Raw genomic sequence first — 13,631 nt, forward strand, 5'->3', positions numbered from 1 at the left:
GAGTCTGCAGTGCTTCAATATTAAATATTTGAAGAATAAGCAAAATGTGTAATTGAGTGCTAAATGTATGTGTTAGGGACTCTACTGATGGAAAAAGAAGTTTGTCTTCACTTAATGGGTTGCTTTAGTGGAGACAGAAGTGGGAGAAACATGTGATGCAATAGGATGGCCTCAGCATTATCAAAAACCCAGTTACTAAGCACTGGGTTTTACCCGGTGCTGGGACAGGCATAGCCCTGCCCTCTGGAACGTCTCGGACCTTCCTAATGTAATGTTTCAATTAAGACACACTCTTAAGTTTCTTTTCCCTTGACACTGTGTTGGTCTCCGTGTATTAAACAGCCCCCTCTCCTAATCTTAAAGGCGTGTCTCGTGCAGGAGGTGAACCTTATCACTCATTGCCCTAGCCTAGCCCTGCTTAAGTTCCACCTAAATGCCATTATGTGTGAGTGTAGGGCGGGAGTCCGTGTATCACAACCATCTCTTAGTGGTTCTCATCTTCAGGTTTTTTTTAATTGATTTTAAAATGGTAGATGTGTGGACCAAATATATAAGGTCATGCTTTTCTTGTGGAAAAAATATTGTTTTTTCACAGTAATCTATTATTATATTATTTTTATACTGATATATTGTATCTATATATCACAATGCTACGTGCGACTTATTTGAAAGTGTTCTTTCAAAAAATAACTAAAGAAATCCAGGTAAAGAGGGATAAAAATGTTTTAATTGTTGAAATACATTGGTAAATTGAGTGATTTTACATTGCAGTACCAAACGGATACACATGGTCACTATCAAATTAAGAACTTTCCAAATATCCCACTAACCATCAGTGACAAGCCTGGAAAAGAGCGTGGAGTTAAGGCAATGAGATGCTCTGATCACACACAGGCAGAATGGGAGACTCAATGACTATGACGTACTTGTGGCTACATAAGCCTTTGACAAAAGAAAACAGGAGGATAATCAAAATGTGCACATGGCGTGCAAATCTCAGTTCACTTTTCTCAGTTTAAAGTATTGCAATGTAACACACTGTTCTCATAAAGAAAACCCTCTGACATTTAAATAAAGCTGAAAACCAAAGAGTAAAAAAGGAGAAGAGATAATAAGAATCAATTTAACAGCTTTACAGCTAAAAATCAGCATGACATAGAAATAGTGAAAGATAAGACAAATATATTACTTTGAGTAATTTGTTTATAGTGCCTTATTCTTTTAAGTTATAAATAGATTAAGGATTTTGTTATATAAAAACTATCAAAAAAGTATCAGTGAAAAGACATGATCTTCATGAGCTGTGGGGATGGCCAGGGTGAGGACGCAGCTGGAGCACAGTGGCCGGATGGGCAGTAACCATCTGTAAGCTCGTCTTCAGCCGGTGGACCACGGCAAGTTCCATAGATGAGTACTGTTTAACCAATTCTTTTCTAGTACCACAACATTCACTATATACCCATGGTTTTAACTATAAACTAAGAATTTTGGAGGAGGGGGGAGGAGCGACTGTTTACACTTTCCTTCGGAATGTCTGTGTGCACTACAATGTCCTGCGAAGCAAAAATTCCATCCAAATCTTGATGAGCAAGCTATGAAGGCAAAAAAACAAAAAAGACAAGAGTTTGCAAACACGAAAAGACACAACGGAGATAAAAATACATATATATCAGCTTTAAGCCTGCAAATTATTTACTGATTTTCTTTTTAGTAAAAGCACATGTTCAACATGCGTTCAATATTTATTTGAGACTCAATAGGTGGCCAGCACAGTGTGAAGCCCTGAGGATTCTTATATAAAGAGACAAAGTCACGTGGAGAAAGATTTCTAAACTAATAGTTAAAATACAACAACATGATGATGCCCAAACGTAGCTACACATCCACATCTCTGAGACAGACTGCTCAGTCACAGCGCCGTCCTTTGGCTGCCTGATCCGACCCTCCTGGGAGGGGTCGAGCCATCCACACTCTCCCGAGCTCCTCCAGGGGATTCTGAGGCAGCTGGCTCATCCCTTGGCATCTGAGAAGCATCACTGTGCTGGCAGGACTCCATACATCTAAATGGGCATAACTTTCACCCTCGAGTCATCTGTGGAAGAAACTACACCTTTGTACCGTGATAGAAGTAATTTTAAGAGATTCTGAAATAATTCCTCAATTGCTTCAAAAAGTAATCAACTTTGAATTTTGGTTACTGAGTGAGTTCAGTGGCTTTATTTCTAGAGAGATTGTTTTTTTGACCTAACATGTAAAAACAAACAAACAAAAAAAAGTGTTTCCAATCTTTTCCATAAGACATCTCCCTCTCCAAAGGACTGTGTCATCGGGGTTTTCTGTCCAATAACTTAAGCTCAGACGCCTCACAGATAAGTACCACAATGCATAATTAGCAACTAAGGAAAATGGACAGCCTTTCAACTTAGAAAACTCCTCAGGGAATTCAAAAGAGGCAAAGCGACTGTTTAGAAATTGAGTTAAGGAATGGGGGAAATTGAGAAGGGAGAGGGATGGTGACAAAATGACTTTATCTTCCTATTTACAGCCACGAGCAGTAAGGAAATATTCTAGCCAGCCGTGGAAAGTTATATGGACTGATGTATCAGCAACGCTGCTCACTGTCATCAGGGAATTCTAGGTCCCATACAAAATTGGACAGTTATCTTGTATAAGTCTCTTCTGTGAAAACTGAAATTGAGAGAGGCTGGGAGAAGGTAAGGATCTTCATCTAAGGTCCCATGTTAATAAAGCTACTGAGTCCCCTGCTATCTATGTACAGGGCACCTCTTTCCACTCTATTAATATGCTTTTTGAAATACACCCTGTTTTCAGGAGGGTAAACAGTAATGTATGCTTATTTTCAACTAGGTTACTTTTTCTATTTGATGCGAATAATAAAAATACTGCTGTATATAAGGGAAAACTGGCAGGGAACTTAGAAATCTGCCTGAGAGCTAGAATTCTATTAAAAATACTAGAAATAGAATATTCTTAGCAGATTCCTAAAGAGAAACTCAACAGCCTAATGTGGTTATGGGCACCAGGGGATAAATATCTGTGATGCTGTTGCCTTGATGAGATAGTTTTTGAAGAAGTGGCCACCCAAGATTGTTGGATTTCTTGTCCAGAATAAATCAGTTGTCTCTTTCCCCCAGTAGGGAAGCTTACTTGTCTCCACCTGTGAGCTTATTCTGCAACCCATCCCATCCCAGACCCTAGCCACCAGTACTGGCCCTGAGCAAGAAGTTGGTTCAATATTGAATCAATCTTGCTTCTGGTCTACCAATGGCTGGATTCTGGTTACAAAAAAAAAATGACAATTACAGCAGAAGCTACCATTTACTTCATGTTTAATCCTAACAAGAACTCTTCAAGCTGACCATCAGTTCCATTATTATGAATTACAAAATGAAGGTTACAAAGAAGTAACTTGCTCAGCTAGTATGTAAAAGAGCCTGAATTCAAATCCAAGGTTGTCTGACTCCCAAAAGAATATGGGCTATCTCAAGAGACAGGGCATTCCTGGTCACTGGATGTTCCAAAGGGGTGGGATGTCATTCAGCAAGACTGAAAGACAGTGCAGATCCGAGCACTGCATGCATTTTGGACCAAGTAAACTGAAGCTCTTTGCCTCTATGGAGATGCTGCTCAGCACCTTTTAGAGGCTGGTACTCAGAGGGTAGTTACTGAATGAAGGCTGTTTTTCTTCCGTCCTTGATCTTGTTTGTCTTCATTCTAACTCCAAGCTCTTCACCAGGTCCACAGCACTTCATCTTCTAGGCAATGGGTTCTTTTGTTCCTATTGAACGTATAATACCCAACCTGGAGATTCGGTCTATGACTTGACTGCTCCTTCCTGCGTAACAGCATCTCTGCACATTGATGACTGCCCATCTCTATTGGAGTTTTGGTATCGATACATCTTCTCTCTGTATATTAACTACCCCCTGGCCATCGCCAAACATTTAATATTGATCCTAATCTAATTCCCAGCCTCTCTAGTCTCCCCTTATCTGTCATTTACAAAGTCCTAGCCCCACAAAGATTTTGGCAATGAAGAGTGAAACTTCGGTATTTTGTTCTTATTGAATGAATTAAGTTGCATTTGAAAAAAAAAAAACTGCAAACAAAATTGATCTAATCATTGAAGCCCTCTTTATAATAAAACATGCTTAGTTCCATAGATTTAATCATGAGACCCCCCTCCAATTCTTGAAATTCAAGATTTCTTAGAAATACAGAGCTTTAATAGCTATATTTCATGCATCAAGGCTAAATATGTAGAATTATTTAGAAAAAACATACAGTACCTCTTGATTACTGAGTCAGGATATTATTTTCTTCTAATCTTAAAGAGAAAATTAAGAAAGTTAAATGCTCAGTTATAAAGAACATATTCTAGGTTCCTATAAGACTAAAAGTAGTTGTGACATATGTATTTGCTAGTCTAAACCATTAAGTAGAGAAACAGCAATGAAACAAATAGCTATAGTATGTTAAATAACAAAGGCTTGTGTAAAATTAAACATTAATAGCTCTTCAACTATATCAGACAACTGTACAGTGATCAGTAAATCAGCATGCATTACCACGAGCCACACTTAAGCTTCCTGCTTAAGCAATTGTTTATCTATGAGGTCATAATCGCACCTATTATCAAAAGCACTTCATTAGCCCCACAATTACTACTAAAACTCAGAAACTTCATTTCACTATACAATAGGCAGTTACGTTGCTTCTAATCACCAGACTACTTATCATCAGTCACATTTATAATACAGGCATTTACCTTTATATTCTACAAAAGCCCATAAACTTACTGAAACATTTGCTTTCATTTTCATACTGATCATCACTGAAATTAGCCAGAAATTTAAAATATCCATGAAGCATAACCACAAACAAGCTAAATTTTGGTCTGGAATTACTCCCATTATGTGGGTGGCAATTTCAACAAATGAGCAGACTGGGTTCTTACACATGGTTCACTGCAACTCAGTAATGTGTAGTCAGGCAAGCTGAAACATGCATTTCACATTTTTTTTCACAAAACAAAAAAAATATGTAGAGAAAGTAAATATCACATGGTTTTACTTACTTTTTCGTACAGTCTTTGTTTGATTGGATACCATATTGACAGCTTCAGACGGTAGACCAACATACACCCCTCCATAGTTTCTTCATGAAAAGAAGTAGATAATAGAAAAATAAGACCAAACTACGTGGTACTTTATATTTGCAGAAAGTGAAAGCATGAGGTCCTTCAAATAATTAGAGAATTATTAAAGTAACTCATGACTTTTCAAAAGTAGAATTCAGAATATTACTGTCCTTGGAAATGTAATTGCTTTTCTATGTTAAAGAGAAGCTATATGTAAAAAGAAAAAGCTGTACAGAAGAACTTTTAGGTATTTTACTTGCAATGAGAAAGAAAATTTGGGATTTTTATAATTCAGTATAGTAATATATCAGTACAGTGACATTACAGTTAATCAGTCAACAATCATCAAGAATTCAGAGTGCTATTAGGTGCCATGGACACACACAAACATTTTACCTAGAGGCAGATATAAAGCGAGGAGAAAGAGAGAGGTGAGGAGTAATGAGAGTGGAGTGCAGTTAATCACAGGATGGCAGGACGGAGAAGGTGGGCAAAATGAAGGAACATCCTCTAGTTGGGGACAATGGCACATCCAAGGGCCCCAGGATGGAAACCAGCACAGGCTGTGTGCACAGGACAAACCGACCTTGCTTAAAAGAAGAAAGATTGTGAACCCTGGGCCAAGTTCTTTATCAGATCACATGCTCCTACCTGCATTCTCTGTGCCAAAAGTTTTCCTGGTGGAATCCTTATTGGCAATGTGCTACGGTGGTCGATTAAATCCATGAGTTAAATTAATGCAGGTTAAATTACATCCATAAAGTATGGCCAAAATTATTCAAGTTAAAGGCAGCTTCAATACCAAACTTACCTCCTCTTGTCATCTTCTGTTATCGACTCTTCTGTTCTAAAAGGTCAAAAACATTTGCTATGAGCCATATGGTTATGTAGTCAGCGGCCTCACTTTCGGCTGAGGAAAAGGGGACGGACTGATGAGTTAAAGCCACTTTTACTTCTAGTTCTTCCAGCGAGTTTTTCTGTAACAGTATTCTGTCTCCACCCAATCACTTACAGACTAAAAAATTGGTAATTTTCTACATACCGAAATGTGCAAATCCAGCAAGGGCCAACAAGCCCAACTGCCAAACAAAATGAACAACTGAGGGTAGCTGAGATTGGAAAGAGCACATAAATTAGGCGTCGGGAAGCCTGGGTTCTTGGCTTGGCTGCTCCCTGCCTGACAGACTGGCTATAGGCAAGTTACCTGCCTGTATGTCATCTGTAAGAGAAGAGGGCGATTCCCAAGGTCCCTTCCAGCCCTAACACTGTGATTTTTGTTTCTCTCATGCCAGTTCAGTGGCATAAATCTAGGTATGAAAGATTTCTTTAGTGCAAAAAGAGTTACATTGACTTTAACTTTCTTTTATCTAAAAAGCCAGCCATTTTATACATGATCTACTGCGAAGAGAAGGAGGAAATATTCAAAATGAAGTTTTTGGAGGGAATCACCCTTCAAAAATGCACAGCCTTTCCTTGAATAAGAGGAATCCATGTTCTACTAGAATTCCTTGGCATATTTTTAGGAGGATCAGGAAGCTTTCCTTGGAGCACTAGTTAGCATATATTAGTTATTTTTCTGAAAGAAAAAAAAAACAAGACTCAAATGTATCTGGCTGAATTCAGCATGTAATTTAAAAGGGCTTCAGTCAAGGAAGGGGTAGCCTGAAAACATCTAAACAGCTTCACTGAATCTCCTAATTCTACATAATGTCTAATGGTGGTTTCACCCATTTAAAAGTTGTAAATGTATATGTACTTGAGATTTTGCTTCATTGCAACAGCCAGTAAATCTGAAGTCCATGAAGAAGGGGAGATTTCAAAATTATCTGTTGAACACTGCCCATCCCCACAGAAAATACTCCAATAGAAGCAAAAAGACACCTTGTGAGCTAATTTGTCCAAATTGAGCCCATAACCTGAATTTGCCAGGTAATTATCAACTTCATTTATCTCTTGCTAAAGGTGGATCGTTTTTTAATTCAAAGGTGTCAAAGTCATACTGTATTAGAAATGGTGTTATGCTTTTTGAAGTGGAATAACACTTCAAGGTGTTTACTACTTTTAATTGAAATGGATTTATAAATCGTTAATGCAGGTAACAGGAAAATGATGGCGACAAATTCATTCAAGATTATTACAACTGTTAATGTTGGCCATTCAGGACCAGAGTAATCATGACATTGTGTTTGAAGCTATATGCAACTGGCAGATGTGGACATATACAATGTCCCATTTTCTGCCACAGCTCTTCTCATCCAATGACATGGCTGTTTAATTCTTTCCCCTTTTGCCTAATTTGGCTCAAGGATATAGTCAAGGTTTTAAAGTATATTTAACTTCCCCAAGTGTAAGAAAATAATAAATTATTTTTAATCTATAATCTCAAATTATTCAATACCCTAAAAACTACTTGGTGTTCTCTATTATAAAGTTAATCAATAACCTCACACACCTAATTCGGAGGACATGATAATGTGGCTGCCATATTTATTGGATAATAAGTTGAGCTTCAGATACATTACAAAATCTTTAAAGATACCATTTATAAAAACTTATCAGATGTCCACTCTTTTAAACCTTCAAGTAAGTTTGAGTGCCTGCCTCTGTCTGTATGCTCCCATGCACGAGACAGCTGCCTCGCCCCTTCCTTCCACAATTATTCCACGACACAGAGCCTACAGCCTACAGATGACATGGATAAAACAGCATCATTGACGAGCCCTTCCTGTGTCAGATGCAGTGTTAGACACTTCATGTGCATCAGTGCTACTCCTCATAGCAGTTCTAAGAGTTTAGACCTGAGGAAATAGGTTCAGAGAGCCATGTCATTAACCAACATGCAAGTCCAACAATGAAACTCCATCAGACACCAAAACCATGCTCCACGTTCTAATGCAACACTCTGCCTCTCAAATAGGCAGATGTAATATAAAGGTCAAAACCACTTCCAGCAACAAACCAACTCTGTGACTTCCCCTAAAGTAGGAGCTGCCTTCGCAACATTCTTGCAAAAGCTTTCAGCCCCACCCTGTCTCACAACCTGCTTGTGTAACTGTAATTTAGCTAGCGCTGTTCTCCTGTTCCCTTTGATTCTCATCACAGTCCTGCAAGATGGGTATTAGCCACATTTAAAGAAGGAAAACAGGCTCTGGGAGGTTGAGTCACGTGACCAAGGTTACAGAGCCAGGAAGTAGAGCCAGAACTCAAAACCAAGGTTGGTGTGATTCCAGGTCCCGCTTCATCAACTGTGAGCCCCGGCTAATTGTATCAGAGAAACACCCCCATCTCCCAAGCTGGCTCTCTCCAATTCTCACCATCCCACTTAAGGGAAGTGGGGACCAAGGTGGCAGAATAGTCGTAGTCAATGTTTCATTAGCATTAGAAGAAACCTCTATCAGCTGCCAGGGACAATCAGTCTTTGCAGAATTTGTCAAATGGCAAGGTAACTCATTTTTATTCCGGCAGAAAAGCTCTCCTGATCAGCAGTCACATTAGAATCTATTCATCTAGAAAACCATGTCCAAATTGAAGTTAAATCAGAAAACGGTGGTTGGTCTAAACGAATCTCTGTGGCCAGAGGGGTCCAAGCCACTCTGTTTAGCTGCTTGAGAGCCAAGGGGTGTCCTGCCCTGTCCAAGAGGACAGCATCCTCCCAGCTGGGGTGATGTGGTCCTGTCCTGACCACACAGGCTGTACTTTTGGGAAGAAATGGCTCCTTAAGCATCCATAAAGATTCCTGGTAAAAGGAAGCCCCGAGATGTGAAGCCACAGCTCTGAAGAGCTGGTAGCGTCATCTCATGGTTACTGGTCACTCCAGGTGGGCATCTAAAAAATCCACCTTCTGATGTGGGGACTAACTCCTCTGAAAAGTCATAATTTCTTATCAAGAAAAAGTGGACATTATCTTGCGGCAGTTCAAAACTGGGGTGATAAGTTTATCTAATTGCTAAGCAACATAGTAAGAAACTTAAGTCTGGGATTCTTATCCCTGGGGATTCTCAAGTTTTGAATCGTGCCCTGGCTGTCCGAACATCTGGACTGTACCCCATTTTTAAAAATCGTTTTAAAAGAGTTCGTTATCAACTAGCCTTAATCGTCCATCTGCTGATATTTTCCTAGACATACAAGTGCGAAAGGGACCTTCTGGTGTGCCTGGGATGGTTCCCACAGGGAATTTATGTAATCTGAATCAAAGGCAAATAAATCTCACATCTTGGTAACAGAGAGCCTATGCAGCCTCATTGTAGGCACACGCAGATTTCTGTTCAATTTCTGGAGTAATGAAAAAAGCCTGCAGTCCTTCCTAAACCCTGCTGATGGAGAACGTCGGGCTGGCAGTGGTGCTCGGACCAGCGCATCCCCTACCAAAACCACCGGATGGATGAGCCACTCTGTTTTTCCACAGAGGACTCCATTGTTCTCCTTTTCTGGTCACAGCTTTAGTGGAAGGGCAGTGGCTATTGAGCAGCCAGCAGCTGTGATTGCTGATGGATTGCAAGATGTGTCCCCCAAACCAGTGAAGGAAGTGAGGAGGAAGAGCAGGACAGAAAACTCCAGGGTCCCCAGGCTTGGTGAGAACGGCAGCCGCTGACAATCTAGAAGGTCCTCCGTCACAAACGTCGGGATGCTGTTTTCTGCCAGTCCTAAAGCTGAGCAGTAAAGGCAGAGAATGAGATGGCTTCACCCTCCAGTCCTCCCTTAGAAAACAGACTGAAGGGTGAATTATTTCTTGCTGGAAATGATAAGCAAAGTAAAAACGAGGCTGATTCAGTCAATGAGCTGGAAGGGGCCAAACCACTCTGCTGCTCTTGTTAACACTGCCCAGGAGTTAATTAGTCCAAATGAGGTGGGAAGCCCCATAAAAAGACTGGTAGGGCCACTGCTCTCCTGCCAGCACCATCCAGTTCCCTGGCCCAGAGGTTCTATCTCACTTTTTGCCTACTTACCCCTAAAATTCTATCGGTTCCCTGAGCTCACTCCTGATTGGCCCATTTCCCTAACTTCTGATTGGTCCACTTGTAGTACTTCATTTGCATGGAGCTCACTCCTGATTGGTAATTTCTTTCGCTCCTGATTGGTCAATTTCCCTCACTCCTGATTGGTTATTTCTCTCCCTCCTGATTGGTCCATTTCTACAAAGCTTGTTCCTAATTAGTCAACTTTTGTTATACCTTATTTGCATATGATGTTGCAAAGAGTAAACCAGCAGCCTATAAAAGCCTGTGTAAACCTACAAACAGGGTCCAGAGCTTGGAGTGTTAACTCCTCTGGGCTCGCTGGCATAATAAACCTGAGTTCTCCAACTCTCCGAGTGCTGCTTGGTCTCTCGCCCGGAGCCAGGTTGCTGTCACAACTGAGCTGTAACACATTTTTCTCAAACACAAATACCTCTTCAAATTCAGCCCACCCATCATCTTGCTCCCTTAGAAAAGGAGCAAGTGGACATGCATCAATCAGGAGAAATCTCCCATCATAGGAATCTGCTTCTAAATAAGTTTTAAAACAGCTGAAGAGTCAATGCCCAGACACCTAAAAAGTAGAGGTGAGAGAAGGGATTCATGGACAAGGACACCCCTCACTCTACCATAAATGGGGAAGAAATCTTCAGAATAAGGCTTCTGTCAAGAGAACCAAAACAGTTATAGGAGGTAAGGAAATGGGTACTGTAAACCAAGTCGCCTAAAAGCAAAAAGTGAAAGGTAACTTTTGCCAGTTTCCCTCCTCCTTTCCCTGCATTGGCCGCAATTTCACCACCATGGGGCCAGAGGCTGAGGTCACTGAGGGGAAGGAAAACTTTTTAATCAAAAGCTCACATCCCATCTTATTTTTAAAAAAACCTCTTAAACCACAAGAACATTTCCTAAGAACCGTGGAACATGTATTAACAATTTTAGACTAGGTTTAAAAAAAAAGTACACTGGGCATTTCATTACATTGGGTCTCTTTTTGTTAGCAAAGATTTAGCTTTCTTTTTATCAAAGAACAGGTGTTTGAGGAGAAAGAATGTGAGTCCCAGGATAACCTCCTGGAGTAAGATCGAATGCTCACAGGCTCTGACTCAGAGGTGGGCGGCTGCATCAATGAAAACGTTTGCAGAGACCAGTGTGGTTATGGGTCTAGTACACCACCAGTCCCTCATGTCTCCCACTCTGGGGATTGTTGAAAAGACAACTCCTCAGGTGATAGTTTAAAAATGACACATCCTTGAAGAGTGGTATACCATTTGGTGATCTCTAGCTTACCAAAGCTGGCCCAATTTGGCCCTTCCACAGGCATGTCAGAAAAAGGGGAAGAAAAAAAAAGGAACCGTTGGTTTCAAAACTGCTTTCTTGTATCTCAGAGTTTCCACCAAATACTTCTAGCCTGCTTCCTGTGAAAGCAGCAAGGTCCTCCCCTCGTTCTACTCAAACTGGGTTTCTATACTGATTCAGATTCTCCAGGTAATGGCACACCCGTCTGCTTCAGACTAGCTTTGGAGACCTTTCCTAAATGAACCAGGAAGGCTGAACTTCTCTCTAACCATACATACGCTCTAACTTCCTGTAGGTCAAGTTCCCTACAAGTGAGCTGCCTCCAAACCAGCCATCCGTCTGTGGTTGCTCCTTGGGGCTGGTGGGCGTTCCTCTCCCTGCCCTCTTTGCGTTCACGTATTTTGTGCATATCTATCTAGAACCAAATATCCGCACAGAACATCTAAACCTTTCCATCAGTTTATACCACTCTGATTTCCATCTTACATGATCACCTCAATGGAGAGAAACCTTATTCAGAGTTACGATGTCAAACACAAACCACTGCTTTTTTTCTTCCTCAGTAGTACTTTGTAAGCGAAATATTTTCGTCACTGTATTTGCTTAGCTTCTGGGGTGTATAAAATAGCTATCCCAAGCGACCTGCAAAAAGGGTTCAAAGGCAAAGCAATGGAACCATGGCGTGGGTACACCCTGTGCGCTCTCGGGAACACACACAGACGATAAACCCCGGGCAGCAGCCAGCCACTCCAATTAACATCTCCTCACTCATCGTGGCTCCAGTTTGCCTTAACATTCAGAAAGTTCTCACTTTCCTCTCCTTCCAAAACAACAGAGTTATGTGGCAAAGCAATGGTTTACTTTGTACTTGTTCATCAAGAAAAATGTTCTAAATATAGAGCTATTCTTATTAGTGGTGATCTAAGATGCAGAGAAACAGCCAGCCATCTTCTCTTTTTCCATATTTGCAGTGTCACTACAGAGGCCAAACTCGGGATCTGTAAATAGTACACATTCAACATGGAAACCTCAGGAGACCATGCATGTGGCTCCAATTATCTGCATTTTGTTACCATTCGTGACCACCTTTTGGCACAGGTCTTATAATGGGCAATGTTTACTTCCACCAACCCTGCAGTCCTCCAGATCAAGTGTAATCGTTTTTCTTTATCATGTGTTTTTATGATGGCTCCTGCTTTTTAGGGTGGTTCCAACCAATTCTACCAAGCATTTCATTACATGTGATTTTGAACAGAATTACCATTTTAACACAGACGGTTTGGGCCTATATGCAATCTCATTCATTTCTTCACAATTTCAAAACTTCTTTGGACAGTTAGCTGTAAGTCTGTCTCCTTGGATGGGCCCCTGGGGCCAATACTGGTCCCTTTCTTTCTTCCAGAATGTCTTCCTGGAGAACATGAGTAACATTCACTCTGTATGGGGTAATGGATCAAGAATTAAAATGCAATTTCCCTACTCTTCTGCAGCTCTCCTTCTAAGCGGCACACAGTGTTGGGTTATTTCAACATGGGCTGTAGAAGTATCCTTCGCTATAAGGCAGGCAGGAGTGTTCTCTCCACCTACTTAAGCAACTATTGCTTTTCCTGAAACCCCTAGAAGCAGCAGCTTGCTTTCCCATATCCCAGTGTCTCCAAACAGGAGATGGGCCAGAATGCCCCCAACCTCCCCAAAGAGCACTTTCAGATGGGGCCAATTGCACCTCCACTCAAAAACTCTCATCTGTGTCGTCAGAACCCTGTCATAACAGCCCCAGGTGCACCGGAGATTTTCGCCCTGACTCAAAGGTTTTCTTCCTAACCATCATCATCTTAGACAATCTTAAATCCCATGAAAATCACCCAATCGACCTCTTGCTTCACATTTCCCTGACTTCCCCTCTCCCAACAACTTTTATTGCTACTCCAAAAACTACTCCCATGGGTGCTCCGTGGAGCTTAGTTCCTGGAACTGTTTCACCTCTGATGTTTTAGAACAGACAATCCCACTCCTTAGGGGAAAAAAAAATCTTCCACCTACCCCCACTGATTAAGAAGCCTCCAGTCCACCCACCGTCCAGGCTTTCCTGGTTCATCAGCCCCTTAGGGCTTCCCCTCCCCCTCTCCAACTTGGGCCTTTCAGTCCAGCATTTCAGCAACACTTGCCGGTCACCACCAATCCCTCTCTATCCCTGAATGAATCCACTCAACTGCCTTCTC

General features: G+C 41.1%; 1 protein-coding gene across 1 annotated transcript in view; it reads right to left on the reverse strand.

Moving 5' to 3' along the window:
* Window positions 1–705: 705 nt before the first annotated feature.
* Window positions 706–13,631, reverse strand: part of C12H12orf75 (chromosome 12 C12orf75 homolog) — a gene marked incomplete at its 5' end in the record, with an annotated part of 32,868 nt that continues 19,942 nt past the window's right edge. The window contains 4 exons of the mRNA XM_074375913.1: window positions 706–1,592; window positions 4,311–4,348; window positions 5,099–5,178; window positions 5,973–6,008. Coding sequence (XP_074232014.1) covers window positions 4,344–4,348; window positions 5,099–5,178; window positions 5,973–6,008 — 121 coding nt within the window. The remainder of the gene's footprint in view (window positions 1,593–4,310; window positions 4,349–5,098; window positions 5,179–5,972; window positions 6,009–13,631) is intronic.

This window comes from Camelus bactrianus, chromosome 12, assembly GCF_048773025.1.
Source record: "Camelus bactrianus isolate YW-2024 breed Bactrian camel chromosome 12, ASM4877302v1, whole genome shotgun sequence".
Classification (NCBI taxonomy): Eukaryota; Metazoa; Chordata; class Mammalia; order Artiodactyla; family Camelidae; genus Camelus; species Camelus bactrianus.